The sequence below is a fragment of the Zophobas morio genome, unplaced genomic scaffold (assembly GCF_036711695.1).
Source record: "Zophobas morio isolate AGI-343-1 ecotype UQ-CSIRO unplaced genomic scaffold, CSIRO_AGI_Zmor_V1 ptg000012l, whole genome shotgun sequence".
NCBI lineage: Eukaryota > Metazoa > Arthropoda > Insecta > Coleoptera > Tenebrionidae > Zophobas > Zophobas morio.
In genome coordinates this window covers 6,139,387-6,160,609 of record NW_026972117.1, presented here as the reverse complement: position 1 = coordinate 6,160,609, position 21,223 = coordinate 6,139,387, and the positions used below count along the sequence as shown (strand labels likewise).

Here is a 21,223-nt window from a genome sequence, read left to right as displayed (position 1 = left end):
ACATTGAAAATCAAAAAATCCGACAATCGAAAAATAGAAAATCGAGATTGATTTCGAAAAAAACGAAAAATGGGAAACTCGAAAAAGTGAATTATTGAAAAATCGAAAATTCAAAAATATTGATAAACGAAAAATTGAAAATTGAACCAGAGAAAGCGAAAAACCTAAAATCTGAAAAATGAAAAAATCGAAAATCTAAAAATCCGACAATCGAAAAATAGAATATCGAAAATTCGAACAATCGAAAATTCTAAAAAACGAAATGTCGAAATCTCGAAAATTGAGATTTCGAAAAGCCTAAAATCGAAAATCGAATACAGAGAAATCGAAAAATCGGGAATTCAAAAAAATAAAAATTTTTACAAATTTTGAAATCGAAAAAAAACAATTATCAATGAATCGAAAATTCGAAAAATTGAAAAACGAAAAATCAAAAATTAAAGAATCAAATATTCGAAAAACCGAAAATCAAAAATTTGAAAAATCGAAAACTCGAAAAATCGAAAACTGTAAAATGAACAATCGGAACGTTTAAAGATCAAAAAATTTGAAAAATTGAGATCCAAAAAAGAAAGGTAAAAAGACTGGAAGATTATTGAAAAATCGAAAATTCACGAAAAATTGAAAGTTGAATAAGTGAAATCGAAAAACCTAAAATTTAAAAAAGAAAAAGTCATCAAACGAAAAATAGAACATCGAAAATTCGAAAAACCGAAATGTCGAAAACTCAAAAATCGAGATTTCGAAAAATTGAAAAATCAGAATGTCGAAAAATATCAAATATTTGAAAAACTGAAAAATTTAAAAAAAGAAAGGTAAAACAATTGGAAGAACGAAAAACTAGAGAAATTGAAAGTTCTAAAATTTCAAAAATCGAAAAATAGTACATCAAAAATTCGAACAATTGAAAATTACAAAAACCGAAATGTCGAAAATCTAGATTTCAGAAAAATCTAAAATCGGAAACCGAAAATAAAGAAATTGAAAAATCGTAAAGTCGGAAAATCAAAAATTTTAAATATTCAGAAAGCGAAAAAAGAAAGATATGCAATTGAAAAAACAATTACCCATCGAAGAATTGAAAATTCGAAAAATTGAAAAACGAAAAATCAAAAATTAAAAAAATCAAATACATATTCGAAAAAACGAAAACTCGAGAAATCGAAAACCGAAAAATAGAAATTTTCTGAATTCGAAAACCGAAAATTCGAGATTGAAAATTCGAATAAACGAAAATCTAAAGTCGGAAAGTCAGAAACTGAAAAATCGAAAATGCAAAAGTTGACAATGGAAAAATGAAAAAACGAAAATTCAAAAACTGGCAAATCGAAAATTCGACAATTCGAAAATACAAAAAACCGAATTGCTGAAAATCTAGATTTAGAAAAATTAAAAAATAGAAAAGCCGAAAATTCAAAAAAATTGAAAAACGAAAAATTGAAAGTTGAATAAGAGAAACTGTGATGTCGAAAACTCGAAAACTGAGATATCGAAAACTCTAAACTCCAAAACCGAAAATAGAGAAATCGAAAAATCGGGCAGTCAAAAAATAAAAAGAAATATAGATTTTGAACTGGAAAAAAGAAAAAACAATTATCGATGAATCGAAAATTCAAAAAATGAAAAACGAAAAATCAAAAATTTGATAAATTGAGAAATCAAAAATTGAAAGAACTATTATTGAAAAATCGAATATTCAAAAAATTTAAAAACGAAAAATTGAAAATCCTAAAGTTTGCAAAATCGAAAATCAAAAATCCGACAATCGAAAAATAAAAAAAAAGAAAAATTGAAAACTCGAAATCGAAAATTTGCAAAATCGAAAATTCAAAAACCTGAAATATCGAAATGTCGACTTTTAAAAATGTAAATTCGAAAACCAAAAAACTGAACAATCAGAAAGTCGAAAATCAAAAAACTGAGATTCAAAAAAGGAAAAAAAATGAAAGAACGCATATCAAAAAATCGAAAATTCAAAAATCAACAAATACGACAATTGAACGTCTTAAATTTGAAAAATTCAAAATCAAAAATTGAAAACGCGAAAACTGAAAATCAAAAATTTGCAAAATGGAAAATTTGAGAATTCAAAAAACCGAAATGTCGAACACTCGAAAATCAAGATTTCGAAATATCTAAATGCGAAAACCGAGAAATTGAAAAATCGGAAAATCGAAACATCAAAAATTTGAAAAAAAGTTAAAGAACGATTATCAAAAATCGAATATTCAAAAAAACTGAAAGACGAAGAATGAAAATCGAACCAGAGAAATCAAAAATTCTAAAATTTGAAAAATCAAAAAATCGAAAATCAAAAATCCGACAATAGAGAAATAGAAACCAAAAATTCGAAAAATCGACAATTCGAAAAGTCGGAAAATCGAAAACTCAAAAATTTGAAAAATTGAGAAATCAAAAATTGAAAGAATGATTATTGAAAAATCGAAAATTTGCAAAATAGAAAATTCAAAAAATCGAAATATCGAAATCTCGATTTTTTTTAAATGTAAATTCGAAAACCAAAAAATTCAACAATCGGAAAGTCGAAAATCAAAAAAATTAGATTTAAAAACGGAAAAAAATGAAAGAACGAAAAACGATGAATTGAAAATCGAACCAGAGTAACCGAAAATCCAAAAATTCGAAAAATCAAAAATCAACATATACGACAATTGAACGTCCTAAATTTGGAAAATTCAAAATTCAGAAAATCAAAATGTTCCAAACTCCAAAATCGAGATTTAAAAAAATTTGAATTCGAAAATCGAAAAGTTGAAAAACGGAAATTAAAAAATCAATACTTGAAAAAAGGTTGAAAAAAAGAAAAACGAAAAATTCGAAAATTCTAGATGACGACAAACGAGAATCGCAATTTTGAAAAATTGAAAAATCGGAAAGTCGAAAACCAAAAATTTGAAAAATTGAGAAATCTGAAAGAAGGAAGATAAAAAACTGAGAGAACGATAGTTGAAAAATCGAAAATTCAAAGAATTGAACAACGAAAACTTGAAAATCGAACTAGAAAATCCTAAAATTTGAAAAATTGAAAAATCGAAAATGAAAAATCCGACAGTGGAAAAATAAAAAATCGAAAAATCAAAAATATGAAAACTCGAAAACTAGAAATCGAAAATTCGAAAAATCGAAAACCGAAAAATTGAAAAATAGGAAAGTCGAAAAATCAAAAATTTGAAAAATCTAAAAAAGAAATTTAAGAAAACTAAAAGAACGATTATTGAGGAATCGAAAAAAGAAAAACGAAAAATAGAAAATTGAAAAATCGAAAACTCGAATACCAAAATTCGAAAAATTGAATATTCAAAAAACTGAAATGACGAAAATTCGGAAATTGAGATTTCAAAAAATCTAAAGTGGAAAACCGTAAATAGAGAAATCGAAAAAAGAAAGGTATACAAATTGAAAAAACCGTTATCCAAGAATCGAAAATTCGAAGAACTGAAAAACGAAAAATAAAAAATTAAAGAATCAAACACTAGAAAAATCGAAAATCGAAAATTGGATCTTAATTTTGAAAATTGTAAGAACCGAAAATTTGATGAAACAGTTATTCGAAAAATGAAAATAGAAACATTCGGAAACCAAAAAAACGAAATTTTGAAAACTCTAAAACTGGAAAATCAACAACGAAAAAATCATAAAATCAAAACAGGGAAAATTCAAAAAACCAAAATGTCGAATATTTGAAAATCGAGATTCTGAAAAATCTAAAGCAGAAAAATCAAAATATCGAAAACTCGAAAAACCAAAAATTCCAAAATTCCGAAAATTAAAAAATGAAAAAAAAAATAACTGTAAAGTATATAGTTAGAAAATTAAATCGTAACAATTAAATTGGAACACAGTGATTTTTCATATTTAAAAATGTTATTTTTTTGTACGTGTAGTTCTTCATTGATGTATCCTTGGATAGACAAAGACAACCACTACGGTTCAAGCCTCTGATTCACGGTAAGAAGACACTGCCTCTCGGATGCTTTGAAACACAGCTAGAGCTAAAATTTAATGTCGGCAGTTAAGTATATTTTAATGACATTTTACATTGTCAAAACGACCCTTTTAGATAGGTACTCAGCAAACCCAACAAAAACAAAATTATAGCAACCTGAGCACGTAATTAACAAACAAAAAAAAATACCGAGGAAGCAAAAACACCCATTCATAAAAACCACTACCAACATCAAAATAACCGAAAAACGTCACTACAGAACGATTTTCTCCACATCAAAACCGACCAGTAGGTACTGCAACCGACACGGAAGTACCACTTTTCACACAGAATCGTTAAACTCGCCCGTATATCGGTTTCAAATCGGAATTTAATGGACCAAGTCCAAGCTTCGGCACTCATCTCTTTCTAAAACAAAACGTTGTTGGTGGTCGCCGCTGGGTCTGAGACAAACGCATTCCATAGATTTCACTCGACTGACCCAACGCGTCGAGTACCTGCTTTACCTGCCATGCAATTATACATTTCCGCTCAAGGATGATGCTTTATGGCTTTATCAGCGCGGCGTAGACAGAACGAAAGAAAAGATTTATGGAATGTGGAAAAAGTACCAAAGGGAAAAAGAATTTCGGTGTAGTACCAAACGTAATCTCCGGTTGTATTTTCGTGTCATTTTTCACCATTTTGAGTATTCTTCATCTCCTTTTATTCGGGTACCTTTGGTACTAGCGACCACACTCGATGCGTAATTTTCACGCACTGCAGCGACTTCAAAAACCCATTTTCTTTAACTCAATGAATCTCTAGCCTCTTCAGCGTCAAGATTTCCTGGAAAACAGGTAGTACCACTTCTCTTTAAACTTGCCGCGGCTGGCGAACGGTGGGGCTCAGTCTCAGTACCTCAGTAGCAAACCAAGTTTCTCAAGAGAAGCACGATGTTGAAGAGTTTCTTCCGATATCTCCTCCAACTTGCTAGTGTTTGAACCTTTTTCGACACCCAACGTCACCAGTTTCCCCGTAAGTACCACAGTCACGTTTCCACGTACCCACTTACCCCAGATCTCGCCCGTCGCCTTGATTAATTTAAACTGGCCTTAGGCTAAATTAACAATTACGCGCTTTAAATGCTGCTGCGCTTAATTTCAGCACCGACCAAGACTTTTCGGTCGTACGAGATCGTTCGAAAAATTTTGTTTTCCGGTTTGTGACTTAATGTGTGTTGATTTAGCGACGATTTATATGTTAATTGGCGCATTCTCAGGTGTTGTGGTGCGACGTCACTGCAAGGTTTTCGTGCGAGATACGAATGGTTTTCGATTTGTTTTGATGATTTTTTTTTTGTGGAAAGTTATCGATTTTTGTTTTGTCGGCGTTTCGGCGCGCAATTATCGAAAAAATGCGCGTTTTCGCAACGTCCTGGAGATTATCTCGTCTGAATTTGGTAATTGGCATGTTTTATAAATATGTCGAGTTGTATGTATTTATCGCATTCTTGAATGTTATTAAGTTGATGTGAAAAATTTTATTTGTTAGTTTATGAATGGGCTACGGCGTCACGGTGTTTCACTATCGACTGGTGAGTGATGATAAGTCGGATGTTTCGAATTTCTTCGCTTTTATTGTGTATGTTGTATTTTTAAAATTGTGGATGATTTGAGGTTGATTATGTCTACGTGGAACACCTTGTATATTTAAAAATAACATAAAATTTATAGAGTAAGTTAGTTCTATATTAAACACCGTCAAAGAATTTTTTAAGGGGTGTGATAATACACTCAGAACGTTATTTTTGTATCTATTAAAATTTTATGTCTTAATTTTGAGGGGCTGACCAGCACACCATATACTAGGTATCCATATTCCAAATATTTATGTATGAACCAGAGTATCGTGACGTTGGGTCATCGCCTTAATAAAGTATTACATCAGCAGCTCCTAAATCATTAATATATATTGTAAACAGCAAGGGGCCTAAAATGGAACCCGTGGCATTGCGAGAATTATGTTATTATAGGTTAAAGTTGTACAAATATTTTAATTTTTCTCTATCTTCATCTAAAAATAAGTTTGAGTAATGTTTTTTTTTTCAAATATCTTTACAAATTTAGAATCAGTTGTGTAATTCTATGATTTTCTGTCAACAGATTATGTTTCATAAAAAAGGTGAAACTTATAGTTTTATTATCAGGTAACGTTAAAATGCGAGCGCAGCGAGCACGTCCAGGTGAGATTTAAAAAAATATCTTTTTGTGTCCCTGAGAAGCTAAATTATTAAAAACAATTTTGTGGTTATTTAAAAATGTGAATTTAAACATTGTGTTCAATTTTCGATTTTTCGTTACGATTTTTCAGTTTCTCAAGTTAATTTTAGGATTCTTCAACTTTTCGTTTCTTCAATTTCTCGATTTACATTTTTCCATTTTTTGTTATTTTAATGTTTTAATTCGTAATTTTTCAATCTACATTTTTCATATTTTCAACTTTTCGTTTTTACCGTTTTTCCTTCCCGCATTTTCGAGTTTTCGATTTTTCAGTTTCTCAATTTTTAATTTTAGTGTCCTTGAACTTTTCGTATTTTAGTTTTTCGATCTTATTTTTTCCGTATTTTCCAAGTTTTTGTTTTTGCAATTTTCCAGTTACTCGCATTTTTAATTTCTCAATTTTTCGTTTTTATAATTTTTCGATTTCCCGGTTTCTCAGTTTTTTATTTAAGGTTTTTAAAATTTTTCGTGTCTTCAATTTTTTAGATTGCCAATTTTTTTTCGATTTGCGGTTTCTCACTTCTTACTTTTTCTTAAAAATTTTACAATTTTTCGATTTTTCACATTTTCAATTTCTCGCCTTCAAACTTTTAGTTTTTCAATTTTTCGATTTTTCAGTTTCTCAAGTTTTAATTTTAGGATTATTCAACTTTTCGTTTCTTCAATTTTTCGATTTACATTTTTCCGATTTTTCAATTTTTTGATATTTAACTTTTCCATTTTTTGTTACTTTAATGTTTTAATTTGTAATTTTTCAATTTATTTTTTTCATATTTTCAACTTTTCGTTTTTACCATTTTTCCTCTTGCCGATCTTTGGAATTTTCCTGTTTCCGCATTTTCGAGTTTTCGATTTTTCAGTTTGTCAATTTTTAATTTTAGTGTCCTTGAACTTTTCGTATTTTAGTTTTTCGATCTTATTTTTTCCGTATTTTCCAAGTTTTTGTTTTTGCAATTTTCCAATTATTCACATTTTTAATTTCTCGATTTTTGGTTTTTATAATTTTTCGATTTCCCGGTGTCTCAGTTTTTAATTTTAGGTTTTTAAAATTTTTCGTGTCTTCAATTTTTCTTCGGTTTGCGGTTTCTCACTTCTTACTTTTTCTTAAAAATTTTACAATTTTTCGCTTCAATTTTTCGATTTTTCAGTTTCTCAAGTTTTAATTTTAGGATTCTTCAACTTTTCGTTTCTTCAATTTTTCGATTTACATTTTTCCGATTTTTCAATTTTTTGTGACTTTAATGTTTTAATTTGTAATTTTTCAATCTACTTTTTTCATATTTCCAACTTTTCGTTTTTACCATTTTTCCTCTTGCCGATCTTTCGAATTTTCCTGTTTCCGCATTTTCGAGTTTTCGATTTTTCAGTTTGTCAATTTTTAATTTTAGTGTCCTTGAACTTTTCGTATTTTAGTTTTTCGATCTTATTTTTTCCGTATTTTCCAAGTTTTTGTTTTTGCAATTTTCCAATTATTCACATTTTTAGTTTCTCGATTTTTGGTTTTTATAATTTTTCGATTTCCCGGTGTCTCAGTTTTTAATTTTAGGTTTTTAAAATTTTTCGTGTCTTCAATTTTTTTTCGGTTTGCGGTTTCTCACTTCTTACTTTTTCTTAAAAATTTTACAATTTTTCGTTTCAATTTTTCGATTTTTCAGTTTCTCAAGTTTTAATTTTAGGATTCTTCAACTTTTCGTTTCTTCAATTTTTCGATTTACATTTTTCCGATTTTTCAATTTTTTGTTACTTTAATGTTTTAATTTGTAATTTTTCAATCTACTTTTTTCATATTTCCAACTTTTCGTTTTTACCATTTTTCCTCTTGCCGATCTTTCGAATTTTCCTGTTTCCGCATTTTCGAGTTTTCGATTTTTCAGTTTCTCAATTTTTAATTTTAGTGTCCTTGAACTTTTCGTATTTTAGTTTTTCGATCTTATTTTTTCCGTATTTTCAAGTCTTTGTTTTTGCAATTTTCCAATTATGTATTCACATTTTTGATTCCTCGATTTTTCGTTTTTATAATTTTTCGATTTCTCGGTTTCTCAGTTTTTAATTTTAGGTTTTTAAAATTTTTCGTTTCTTCAATTTTTTAGATTGACAATTTTTTTCGGTTTGCGGTTTCTCACCTCTTACTTTTTCTTAAAAATTTTACAATTTTTCGTTTTTTCACATTTTCAATTCCTCACTTTCAAACTTTTGGTTTTTCAATTTTTCGATTTTTCAGTTTTTCAAGTTTTAATTTTAGGATTCTTCAACTTTTCGTTTCTTCTATTTTTCGATTTACATTTTTCCGATTTTTCAATTTTTTGATATTTTAATTTTTCCATTTTTTGTTACTTTAATGTTTTAATTTGTAATTTTTCAATCTACTTTTTTCATATTTCCAACTTTTCGTTTTTACCATTTTTCCTCTTGCCGATCTTTCGAATTTTCCTGTTTCCGCATTTTCGAGTTTTCGATTTTTCAGTTTCTCAATTTTTAATTTTAGTGTCCTTGAACTTTTCGTATTTTTAGTTTTTCGATCTTATTTTTTCCGTATTTTCAAGTTTTTGTTTCTGCAATTTTCCAATTATTCACATTTTTGATTTCTCGATTTTTCGATTTTATAATTTTTCGATTTCTCGGTTTCTCAGTTTTTAATTTTAGGTTTTTAAAATGTTTCGTGTCTTCAATTTTTTAGATTGCGAATTTTTTTTCGGTTTGCGGTTTCTCGCTTCTTACTTTTTCTTAAAAATGTTACAATTTTTCGTTTCAATTTTTCGATTTTTCAGTTTCTCAAGTTTTAATTTTAGGATTCTTCAACTTTTCGTTTCTTCACTTTCTCGATTTACATTTTTTCGATTTTTCAATTTTTTGATATTTTAATTTTTCCATTTTTTGTTACTTCAATGTTTTAATTTGTAATTTTTCAATCTACTTTTTTCATATTTTCAACTTTTCGTTTTTACCATTTTTCCTCTTGCCGATCTTTCGAATTTTCCTGTTTCCGCATTTTCGAGTTTTCGATTTTTCAGTTTCTCAATTTTTAATTTTAGTGTCCTTGAACTTTTCGTATTTTAGTTTTTCGATCTTATTTTTTCCGTATTTTCAAGTCTTTGTTTTTGCAATTTTCCAATTATGTATTCACATTTTTGATTCCTCGATTTTTCGTTTTTGTAATTTTTCGATTTCTCGGTTTCTCAGTTTTTAATTTTAGGTTTTTAAAATTTTTCGTTTCTTCAATTTTTTAGATTGACAATTTTTTTCGGTTTGCGGTTTCTCACCTCTTACTTTTTCTTAAAAATTTTACAATTTTTCGTTTTTTCACATTTTCAATTCCTCACTTTCAAACTTTTGGTTTTTCAATTTTTCGATTTTTCAGTTTTTCAAGTTTTAATTTTAGGATTCTTCAACTTTTCGTTTCTTCTATTTTTCGATTTACATTTTTCCGATTTTTCAATTTTTTGATATTTTAATTTTTCCATTTTTTGTTACTTTAATGTTTTAATTTGTAATTTTTCAATCTACTTTTTTCATATTTCCAACTTTTCGTTTTTACCATTTTTCCTCTTGCCGATCTTTCGAATTTTCCTGTTTCCGCATTTTCGAGTTTTCGATTTTTCAGTTTCTCAATTTTTAATTTTAGTGTCCTTGAACTTTTCGTATTTTTAGTTTTTCGATCTTATTTTTTCCGTATTTTCCAAGTTTTAGTTTTTGCAATTTTCCAATTATTCACATTTTTAATTTCTCGATTTTTTGTTTTTATAATTGTTCGATTTCCCGGTGTCTCTGTTTTTAATTTTAGGTTTTTAAAATTTTTCGTGTCTTCAATTTTTTTTCGGTTTGCGGTTTCTCGCTTCTTACTTTTTCTTAAAAATTTTACAATTTTTCGTTTCAATTTTTCGATTTTTCAGTTTCTCAAGTTTAAATTTTAGGATTCTTCAACTTTTCGTTTCTTCAATTTTTCGATTTACATTTTTCCGATTTTTCAATTTTTTGTTACTTTAATGTTTTGATTTGTAATTTTTCAATCTACTTTTTTCATATTTCTAACTTTTCGTTTTTACCATTTTTCCTCTTGCCGATCTTTCGAATTTTCCTGTTTCCGCATTTTCGAGTTTTCGATTTTTCAGTTTCTCAATTTTTAATTTTAGTGTCCTTGAACTTTTCGTATTTTAGTTTTTCGATCTTATTTTTTCCGTATTTTCAAGTCTTTGTTTTTGCAATTTTCCAATTATTTATTCACATTTTTGATTCCTCGATTTTTCGTTTTTATAATTTTTCGATTTCTCGGTTTCTCAGTTTTTAATTTTGGGTTTTTAAAATTTTTCGTTTCTTCAATTTTTTAGATTTACCATTTTTTTTCGGTTTGCGGTTTCTCACTTTTTACTTTTTCTTAAAAATTTTACAATTTTTCGATTTTTCACATTTTCAATTCCTCACTTTCAAACTTTTGGTTTTTCAATTTTTCGTTTCAATTTTTCGATTTTTCAGTTTTTCAAGTTTTAATTTTAGGATTCTTCAACTTTTCGTTTCTTCACTTTCTCGATTTACATTTTTTCGATTTTTCAATTTTTTGATATTTTAATTTTTCCATTTTTTGTTACTTCAATGTTTTAATTTGTAATTTTTCAATCTACTTTTTTCATATTTCCAACTTTTCGTTTTTACCATTTTTCCTCTTGCCGATCTTTCGAATTTTCCTGTTTCCGCATTTTCAAGTTTTCGATTTTTCAGTTTCTCAATTTTTAATTTTAGTGTCCTTGAACTTTTCGTATTTTTAGTTTTTCGATCTTATTTTTTCCGTATTTTCAAGTTTTTGTTTCTGCAATTTTCCAATTATTCACATTTTTGATTTCTCGATTTTTCGATTTTATAATTTTTCGATTTCTCGGTTTCTCAGTTTTTAATTTTAGGTTTTTAAAATGTTTCGTGTCTTCAATTTTTTAGATTGCCAATTTTTTTTCGGTTTGCGGTTTCTCGCTTCTTACTTTTTCTTAAAAATGTTACAATTTTTCGTTTCAATTTTTCGATTTTTCAGTTTCTCAAGTTTTAATTTTAGGATTCTTCAACTTTTCGTTTCTTCAATTTTTCGATTTACATTTTTCCGATTTTTCAATTTTTTGATATTTTAATTTTTCCATTTTTTGTTACTTTAATGTTTTAATTTGTAATTTTTCAATCTACTTTTTTCATATTTCCAACTTTTCGATTTTACCATTTTTCCTCTTGCCGATCTTTCGAATTTTCCTGTTTCCGCATTTTCGAGTTTTCGATTTTTCAGTTTCTCAATTTTTAATTTTAGTGTCCTTGAACTTTTCGTATTTTAGTTTTTCGATCTTATTTTTTCCGTATTTTCAAGTTTTTGTTTTTGCAATTTTCCAATTATTTATTCACATTTTTGATTCCTCGATTTTTCGTTTTTATAATTTTTCGATTTCTCGGTTTCTCAGTTTTTAATTTTAGGTTTTTAAAATGTTTCGTGTCTTCAATTTTTTAGATTGCCAATTTTTTTTCGGTTTGCGGTTTCTCGCTTCTTACTTTTTCTTAAAAATGTTACAATTTTTCGTTTCAATTTTTCGATTTTTCAGTTTCTCAAGTTTTAATTTTAGGATTCTTCAACTTTTCGTTTCTTCAATTTTTCGATTTACATTTTTCCGATTTTTCAATTTTTTGATATTTTAATTTTTCCATTTTTTGTTACTTTAATGTTTTAATTTGTAATTTTTCAATCTACTTTTTTCATATTTCCAACTTTTCGATTTTACCATTTTTCCTCTTGCCGATCTTTCGAATTTTCCTGTTTCCGCATTTTCGAGTTTTCGATTTTTCAGTTTCTCAATTTTTAATTTTAGTGTCCTTGAACTTTTCGTATTTTAGTTTTTCGATCTTATTTTTTCCGTATTTTCAAGTTTTTGTTTTTGCAATTTTCCAATTATTTATTCACATTTTTGATTCCTCGATTTTTCGTTTTTATAATTTTTCGATTTCTCGGTTTCTCAGTTTTTAATTTTGGGTTTTTAAAATTTTTCGTTTCTTCAATTTTTTAGATTTACCATTTTTTTTCGGTTTGCGGTTTCTCACTTCTTACTTTTTCTTAAAAATTTTACAATTTTTCGATTTTCACATTTCCAATTGCTCACTTTCAAACTTTTGGTTTTTCAATTTTTCGATTTTTCAATTTTTCGATTTTTCAGTTTCTCAAGTTTTAATTTTAGGATTCTTCAACTTCTCGTTTCTTCAATTTTTCGATTTACATTTTTCCGATTTTTCAATTTTTTGATATTTAATTTTTCCATTTTTTGTTACTTTAATGTTTCAATTTGTAATTTTTCATCTGCTTTCTTCATATTTTCAACTTTTCGTTTTTACCATTTTTCCTCTTGCCAATCTTTCCAATTTTCCTCTTTCCGCATTTTCGAGTTTGCAGTTTCTCAATTTTTAATTTTAGTGTCCTTGAACTTTTCGTATTTTAGTTTTTCGATCTTATTTTTTCCGTATTTTCCAAGTTTTTGTTTTTGCAATTTTCCAGTTATTCACATTTTTTATTTCTCGATTTTTCGTTTTTATAATTTATCGATTTCTCGATTTCTCAGTTTTTAATTTTAGGTTTTTAAAATTTTTCTTGTCTTCAATTTTTTAGATTGCCAATTTTTTTTCGGTTTGCGGTTTCTCACTTCTTACTTTTTCTTAAAAATCTTACAATTTTTCTATTTTTCACATTTTCAATTCCTCACTTTCAAACTTTTGGTTTTTCAATTTTTCGTTTCAATTTTTCGATTTTTCAGTTTCTCAAGTTTTAATTTTAGTGTCCTGGAACTTTTCGTATTTTAGTTTTTCGATCTTATTTTTTCCGTATTTTCCAAGTTTTTGTTTTTGCAATTTTCCAATTATTCACATTTTTGATTTCTCAATTTTTCGATTTCTCGGTTTCTCAGTTTTTAATTTTAGGTTTTTAAAATTTTTCGTGTCTTCAATTTTTTAGATTGCCAATTTTTTTTCGGTTTGCGGTTTCTCACTTCTTACTTTTTCTTAAAAATGTTACAATTTTTCGATTTTTCACATTTTCAATTCTTCACTTTCAAACTTTCGGTTTTTCAATTTTTCGTTTCAATTTTTCGATTTTTCAGTTTCTCAAGTTTTAATTTTAGAATTCTTCAACTTTTCGTTCCTTCAATTTTTCGATTTACATTTTTCCGATTTTTCAATTTTTTGATATTTAACTTTTCCATTTTTTGTTGCTTTAATGTTTTAATTTGTAATTTTTCAATCTATTTTTTTCATATTTTCAACTTTTCTTTTTTACCATTTTTCCTCTTGCCAATCTTTCGAATTTTCCTGTTTCCGCATTTTCGAGTTTTTGATTTTTCAGTTTCTTCTTTTTCTTTCTTCAACTTTTCGATTTTTCAGTTTCTCAAGTTTTAAGTTTATGATTTTTCCATTTTTTGTTACTTTAATTTTTTTAATTTGTAATTTTTCAATCTACTTTTTTCATATTTTCAAGTTTTCATTATTACTATTTTTCCTCTCACCGATTTTTCGAATTTTCCTCTTTCTGAATTTTCGAGTTTTCAATTTTTCAGTTTCTGAGTTTTTAATTTTAAGCTCGAACTTTTCGTCGTATTTTTGAGTTTTTGTTTTTGCAATTTTCCAATTAACATTTACATTTTTGATTTCTCGATTTTTCATTTTTACAGTTTTTCGATTTTTCGGCTTCTCAATTTTTAATTTTAGCTCTTTAAAGTTTTTTTGTTTCTTCAATTCCACTGTATCAATATTTTGATTTACAATTTCGGTTTTGCACATTTTCAATTCTTCACTTTCAAACCTTTGATTTTTCAATTTTTCGATTTATCAGTTCCCCGATTTTTCAGTTTTTCGTTTCAACTTTTCGAATTTTCAGTTTCTCAACTTTTAATTTTAGGATTCTTCAATTTTTCAGTTTTTAGATATTTTAATTTTTCCATTTTCTGTTACTTTAATTTGTTAATTTACAGTTTTTCGATCTACTTTTTCTATATTTTTGAGTTTGCGATTTTCCTCTTTTTGCGACCTTTCACTTTCTCGATTTTACACTTTTCCTGTTGCCGATTTTTCGAATTTTCCTCTTTCCGATTTTTCGCAAATGGAAAAATTGCAAAATCGCAAAATCAAAAAATGGACAAAGTTAGAGCGAAAAGTTGAAAAATCTATAAATTAATAAATGAGATACTGAAAAATCGAAAAATTGTAAAATCGAAAAAGTAAGGACAAAAGATAGCAAATCGAAAAACTGGGAAATAAAAAATGTGAATAATCGAAAAATTGAGAAAACCAAAAATTAAAAACTGAGAAATGAAAAAATGGAAAAAATGTAATTACAAAAATTGTTAAATCGAAAAAGTAAGATCGCAAAAACTGAATAACCGAAAAATTGAAAACTCGAAAATGTGAAAAAGCGAAAAATTCTTAAATCGAATAAAGATAAAAAAAAATGAAATAAAAGACTGAGAAGTCGAAAACTGAAAAGCAGCAAAATTAAAAAAAAAAATTAAATACTGAGAAATTGAAAAATCGAAAGTGTGAAAAACTGTAAAAACGAAAACGTGAAAATCTGAAAAAACTAATCGAGAAACTGAAGAAACGAAAAATTGAAAATTGAAAAATCCAAAAATTCGATGAACCAAATATGTATTCGAAAAATCCAAAATCAAAATTCGTAAAATCAAAACTGGCAAATCGAAAATGCAAAAACAAAAATCCGAAGTGTCGAAAATCAAGATTTCAAAAAATCGGAAAGTCAAAAATGGAAAAACAAAGAAATAGAAAATTCGAATAATCGAAAACTCGGAAAATTGAAAATCTAAAATTCGAATAATTGAAAGATCAAAAACTAGAGAAATCGAAAAACTGAAAAATGGAAAATGTGAAAAAACGAAAAATTCTTAAATCGAATAAATGTCGAAAAAAATGAAGAAATAAAAAACTGGAAAATTGAAAAATCGAATACATATATAAAAAACAGAAAAATTGGAAGTACGAAAAATTGATAAATCGAAAATGCGAAAAATTGTAAAAACAAAACTTGAGAATATGAAAAATTGAAGTAACGATATATGGAAAAATTGAAATATCTAAAAATTGAAAAATACAAAAAAAAATTTAATTCAAAAAATTAAGAAATGAAAATTTTTAAAAACCTAAAATTAAAAATTGGGGAAATAATAAATAAAAAATCGTGAAATGAAAAATGTGAAAAATTAAAAAAAATGTAAATCGAAAAATTGAAGAAACGAAAAGTTGACGAAATCCAAAGTTAAAAATCGAAAAACAAAAAAATCAAAAAATTGTAAAAACGAGTAAATCAGGAAATCAAAAATGTGAAAAGCTGAAAAATTGTGGAGACAAAAATTAGAAAATAGGAAAAAATAAGAAAAATCGAAAAACTGTAAAACCAAGAGAAGTCTAAAAATTCCAAATTGAAAATTTGACGAAACATTGAAAAGTCGAGGAACTGATTAATCGAAAAATTGGAAAAAACAAAAATTTTAAAGTTCATCTTGAAAAGTCGAAAATATAAAACATCGAAACATCTACAAAATTAAGATGTGAAAAATTGAAAAATTGTAAAAACGAAAAATTTTAAATTCGAAAAAGTGTGAGATCGAAAAACTGCAGATTGAAGAATTGAAGAAACGAAAAATTAAAAAATCGAAAAATGGTAAATATAAAAATTGTTAAATCGAAAAAGTAAAATCGAAAAATTTTGCAAGCCGAAAAAGTAAAATCGAAAAATTGCAACCCGAAAAATGAAGTAACCGAAAAATCGAAAATTCGAAAATGTGAAAAAACAAAAAATTCTTAAATCGAATAAAGATCGAAAAAATGAAGAAATGAAAAATTAAAAAAACGAAAACTGAAAAATTGCAAATTGAAGAAACGAAAAACTGAGAAATTGAAAAGGCGAATATATGAAAAAAAAAAAAGATGAAAGTACGAAAAAATGATAAATCGAAAATGTGAAAAATTGCAAAAACGAAAATTTGAAAATACATATGAGAAAAGTAAGATCGAAAAATTGTAAATCGAGAAATGAAGAAACAAGTAATTTAAAAAAACCTAAAATTAAAAACTGAAAAACCAAAAACGAAAAAATAAGATCAAAAAATTTTAACTCGAAAAATTGAAACGAAAAGTTGAGAAATCGAAAAAGTAAAAAATAGTAAAAACGAAAACTTGAAAATATGAAAAAAGGAAGATCGAAAATTTGAAAATTGAAACACTGAAGTACATAATGAAAAATGAAAAAAACTGACGAAACGAAAAATTAAAAAAAAACAAAATTGAGAAACCAAAAAATCAAGAAAATGTAAAATGAAAACTCGAGAAATGAAAAATGTGAAAAATTGTAAATTTGTGACAATAAAAACTTGAAAACAGGAAAAAATAAAATGGAAAAATTGTAAGTCGAAAAACTGAAAAATGAAGAGAGGTCGAAAAATTGCAAACTGGAAATCTGAAGAAACATTTAAAAAATCGAAAACTGATTAAACCGAAAGCTTTGTAAGTGAAACATTGAAAAATCGAAAAATCACATACTGAAAAATTGAAAAATTAAAAAAAATAAAAAACAATAGAAAAGTGACATAAATCAAGAACCGAAAAATTCTTTTTCTCCTGCACGAAAAATCGAAACGAAAAAATCGTCTGCACATACACCCATAAGAGAAAAGGTGCATAAAAATTAAATAAAGTAAGTACTTACAAAATATGCAACGAAAAGACGTCAAAAAAATGTTGATAAAACAAAAATAAGACAAAATTACCGATCAAAATAGCCTTCACGAAAGAAAAAAAATGTTAAAAAAAACAACACTCAATTTAAAATTAATGCAAAATTCTAACCTTTAGGCTTCTTTTTCAGCTACAATTTAGCGAATTCCCTCATCTTCTTTACGAACCCACTGCAACAAAAAACACGTTTTATGTACACAAAGAAAAATACCAAAGAATTTAAAATCAACTTTACACATACTAATTTTTAAAAACGGTGCAAGTCAACATTCCACAGGTTTAATAAGTAGATCAGATTTAAAAAAATATGAATCACAATATAAATTCTGAGCACTAACAAATAGATAGACGGAAACGGAAAATCGATATTTTCACTCCATAAACTAAGGAATGTCAAGAAAACAAGAAATGAAAGTTTAATAAAAATAACTCTGCTACACTATGTTTGGAAATTAAGAACGTTCTAAAGTTAATAAAACCGAAACTTCACTAAACACTTCTCAATAAACTCAAACATTGAAAACCACTGTTTTCAATTAAAATGATTGTCTGAAACGTTTTACTGGTTTAATGAACTTCTTTTAGTTGTAGGTAATATGTCCCAAATACAAAAATGTTTTCAAAACAATTCTGAAATTAAATATCAGACGAGATATTAACGTTTGAGTTCTTGTTGAAACAAACTTATTTATTAAGTCGTTAAGTAACGATGTGTACGATAGAACTACTTCTCCCTTAACTTCCGTATTTTTATATCAATTTAGGAAAAAAGAACTGAAGAAATAAGGCACAATACGTTGAATAATAGACCGATACATAAAGCTTAATAGTAACACTTACCCTTTAAATCCTGATTTCCTTTCGTTCCGCGCCGATTCTCGCAGACTTCTTCCTCATGGGCACATCACAACACTCACCTTCCACTTTAAACCTGAAACGAAATTATTTAATTTAATTATAGAATCCATTTCACTACTTTAAAATTTATGAAACTTGATTTGGCTATTTTTGTTTCGTGATAACCCCTATAATAAAGTAAAATAGTAAAAATCAATGGCGTAAATAATATTCCCCGCAGCCCTTGCGCCGAGGAACATATATTTAAACCAAATAACCAACGGGAAAATGAACTCTCAATAATTACATGGTTAACTTCGAGTATTTATGTTTATACTTCGAAAGAATTCGACTATAGTTGTTTCGACTTGACATTGTTACAATTATTTTTTCCACAGCTCTAACCCAAAATGTGGAAGTTAGCCCTCTTCAGTGTCATTTTAGGAACTTTCCTCATCATCCAGCAAATCCACACCTGCAACGAAGCAGTCTGCGGAAGCATCGTCAGCAAATGCCTCCTCACGCAATCCTGCAAATGCGACTTAAAAAACTGTACTTGCTGCAAGGACTGCTTCAGCTGCCTGAGTTATCTATACGATGAATGCTGTTCTTGTGTAGGTGAGTTTAAATGAAATATCCGGCTCACCGCTTTCTTGCTTTTTAACATCAAATTAACGTTGTATTTATACCCAGACATGTGCCCCAAGTCGCACGAAATCAACGAAAGTCCCCTCAGCAAAAAATCCCACGTGGAAGACTTCATGGAACCCGTTCCAGGACTCTTCGACGTCCTGACCCAATACCCAGATCCAGAGATGCGCTGGAATAGTACAACGTTTCCCATAGACATAGATGCGAGTCATTATGGTACAAAACGCGAAATCAAAATACACATGCGTAAATATGCAACCAAATATACTTAATTGGATGTACATGTTTGATTTTAGAAAGCGCCGAACAAGAAGTAGCCCCTATAAAAAGCAACATAATCACTCTCAACTGTACAGTGGCTTTTCTCAAAGGGTGCATGAATTGGGTGAAGTGTAAAACTAGTTGCCAGACCATGGGTTCCAGCAGCTACCGATGGTTCCACGATGGGTGCTGCGAGTGCATTGGCCAAAACTGCATAAACTACGGGATAAATGAGAGCAGATGTCGTGAGTGCTCCTTGAACGACCTGAGCGACGAAGTGGAGGAGGATGTGGACGAAGAAGAATTGGATTATGGTTATGGTGAAACTTCGGGCAACGAACTCGATGACTTGTAAATTGTTTGTGACGGCTGTGGACTGTTTCAAGCGCTTATTGTATCCGTACATAAGAGATAAAGTTGCTTGCCGTCCACGGGTGTTAAGTTTTAAAAACTGAACTTTTGTACATAACGTAATATAGGGAGGCAACGCTTTAAATTAAAGACTTAGCTTTGGAAGGTTTAACTTGTTTTATAAGTTATGGAAATTTAAAGGTTTGTTTTTAAGGAAAAATAGAGATGTTATATAATTTTACTTGTACATTTTATTGTCAGTATGAAGTTTTATAGATGAGATTCGACACTAATAAATAAATAATTTTTACAATGGACTGGATTGTTTTTATCGAACGAACTTTACCAAAAGTGCATATATTTTTCAGACACTTTGTATGCTTACTGTTACTACTAACACTTATTTTGAAAAGAAACGGATTGTGTTAGTATTACTGGTTGCCTAATCGTTGTTCGATTATTCAACGGTCAATTTCGGAAAAACGGTTGCAGTTATCAAAGAAACGAGTCCGGAAGTGAGTTCTAGAGCTCGAAATCTACAAGAAAATGTGTTTAGTTAAGTTTCGAAAATGTCAAAATTTGGCCGAAAAGTGAAGAAGGGGGGACCATTGGAAAATTTTCACTTAAAAAAAAGTTGTCTAAAAATTGCGAACAAATTCAGGGACTTAGATCTCGACAAGCTGATTCCAAGAAGATAGCGTGTTGATGGTCACAGAGAAACATTTTCGGAAGAATCGGTAGGAAACGCGATTTTTTTTTAAATTTCTAAAAATCTCGATATTTCAACGGCCGATTCCGGAAAAACGGTTGCAGTTATCAAAGAAACGATTCCGGAAATGAGTTCTAGAGCTCGAAATCTACAAGAAAATGTGTTTAGTTAAGTTTCGAAAATGTCAAAATTTGGCCGAAAAGTGAAGAAGGGGGGGACCATTGGAAAATTTTCACTTCAAAAAAAAGTCGTCTAAAATGTGCGAAAAAATTCAAGGACGTAGATCTCGACAATCTGATTCCAAAAATTTAGCGTGTTGATGGTCACGGAACAACATTTTCGAAAGAATCGGTAGGAAATGCGAATTTTTGAAAATTTCTAAAAATCTCGATTTTTCAACGGCCGATTCCGGAAAAACGGTTGCAGTTATCAAAGAAACGATTCCGGAAATGAGTTCTAGAACTCGAAATCTACAAGAAAATGTGTTTAGTTAAGTTTCGAAAAAGTCAAAATTTGGCCGAAAAGTGAAGAAGGGGGGACCATTGGAAAATTTTCACTTAAAAAAAAGCTGTCTAAAAATTGCGAAAAAATTCAGGGACGTAGATCTCGACAAGCTGATTCCAAAAATATAGCGTGTTGATGGTCACGGAGAAACATTTTCGGAAGAATCGGTAGGAAATGAGAATTTTTGAAGATTTCTAAAAATCTCGATATTTCAAGGGCCGATTCCGGAAAAACGGTTGCAGTTATCAAAGAAACGATTCCGGAAATGAGTTCTAGAGCTCGAAATCTACAAGAAAATGTGTTTAGTTAAGTTTCGAAAAAGTCAAAATTTGGCCGAAAAGTGAAGAAGGGGGGACCATTGGAAAATTTTCACTTAAAAAAAAGCTGTCTAAAAATTGCGAAAAAATTCAGGGACGTAGATCTCGACAAGCTGATTCCAAAAATATAGGGTGTTGATGGTCACGGAGCAACATTTTCGAAAGAATCGGTAGGAAATGCGAATTTTAGAAAATTTCTAAAAATTTCGATATTTCAACGGCCGATTCCGGAAAAACGGTTGCAGTTATCAAAGAAACGAGTCCGGAAGTGAGTTCTAGAGCTCGAAATCTACAAGAAAATGTGTTTAGTTAAGTTTCGAAAATGTCAAAATTTGGCCGAAAAGTGAAGAAGGGGGGACCATTGGAAAATTTTCACTTAAAAAAAAGTTGTCTAAAAATTGCGAAAAAATTCAGGGACTTAGATCTCGACAAGCTGATTCCAAGAAGATAGCGTGTTGATGGTCACAGAGAAACATTTTCGGAAGAATCGGTAGGAAACGCGATTTTTTTTTAAATTTCTAAAAATCTCGATATTTCAACGGCCGATTCCGGAAAAACGGTTGCAGTTATCAAAGAAACGATTCCGGAAATGAGTTCTAGAGCTCGAAATCTACAA

The 21,223-nt window shown here is 28.5% G+C and overlaps 1 protein-coding gene across 2 annotated transcripts; it reads left to right on the top strand.

Annotated features, from left to right (window-relative positions):
* Window positions 1–4,852: 4,852 nt before the first annotated feature.
* LOC135128297 (protein twisted gastrulation-like) lies at window positions 4,853–19,394 on the top strand. 2 transcript variants are annotated; one of them, XM_064055205.1, is made up of 4 exons: window positions 4,853–4,984; window positions 18,213–18,432; window positions 18,508–18,711; window positions 18,762–19,394. In XM_064055205.1, the coding sequence occupies exons 2-4, from the start codon at window positions 18,225–18,227 to the stop codon at window positions 19,079–19,081; spliced, it is 732 nt and encodes a 243-aa protein (XP_063911275.1). In that variant the 5' UTR covers window positions 4,853–4,984; window positions 18,213–18,224; the 3' UTR covers window positions 19,082–19,394. The 2 variants fall into 2 exon arrangements, with proteins under 2 accessions (XP_063911275.1, XP_063911276.1); XM_064055206.1 differs by lacking the exon at window positions 4,853–4,984 and adding an exon at window positions 5,136–5,408.
* Window positions 19,395–21,223: the final 1,829 nt, after the last annotated feature.

Excerpts from the sequence above, each read along its gene's own strand:
- LOC135128297 (XM_064055205.1), top strand. The coding sequence starts at position 18,225 with ATGTGGAAGTTAGCCCTCTTCAGTGTCATTTTAGGAACTTTCCTCATC. Across the intron at positions 18,433-18,507 it reads TGAATGCTGTTCTTGTGTAG|ACATGTGCCCCAAGTCGCAC; the intron begins GTGAGTTTAAAT and ends ATTTATACCCAG. Across the intron at positions 18,712-18,761 it reads CGAAATCAAAATACACATGC|AAAGCGCCGAACAAGAAGTA; the intron begins GTAAATATGCAA and ends GTTTGATTTTAG.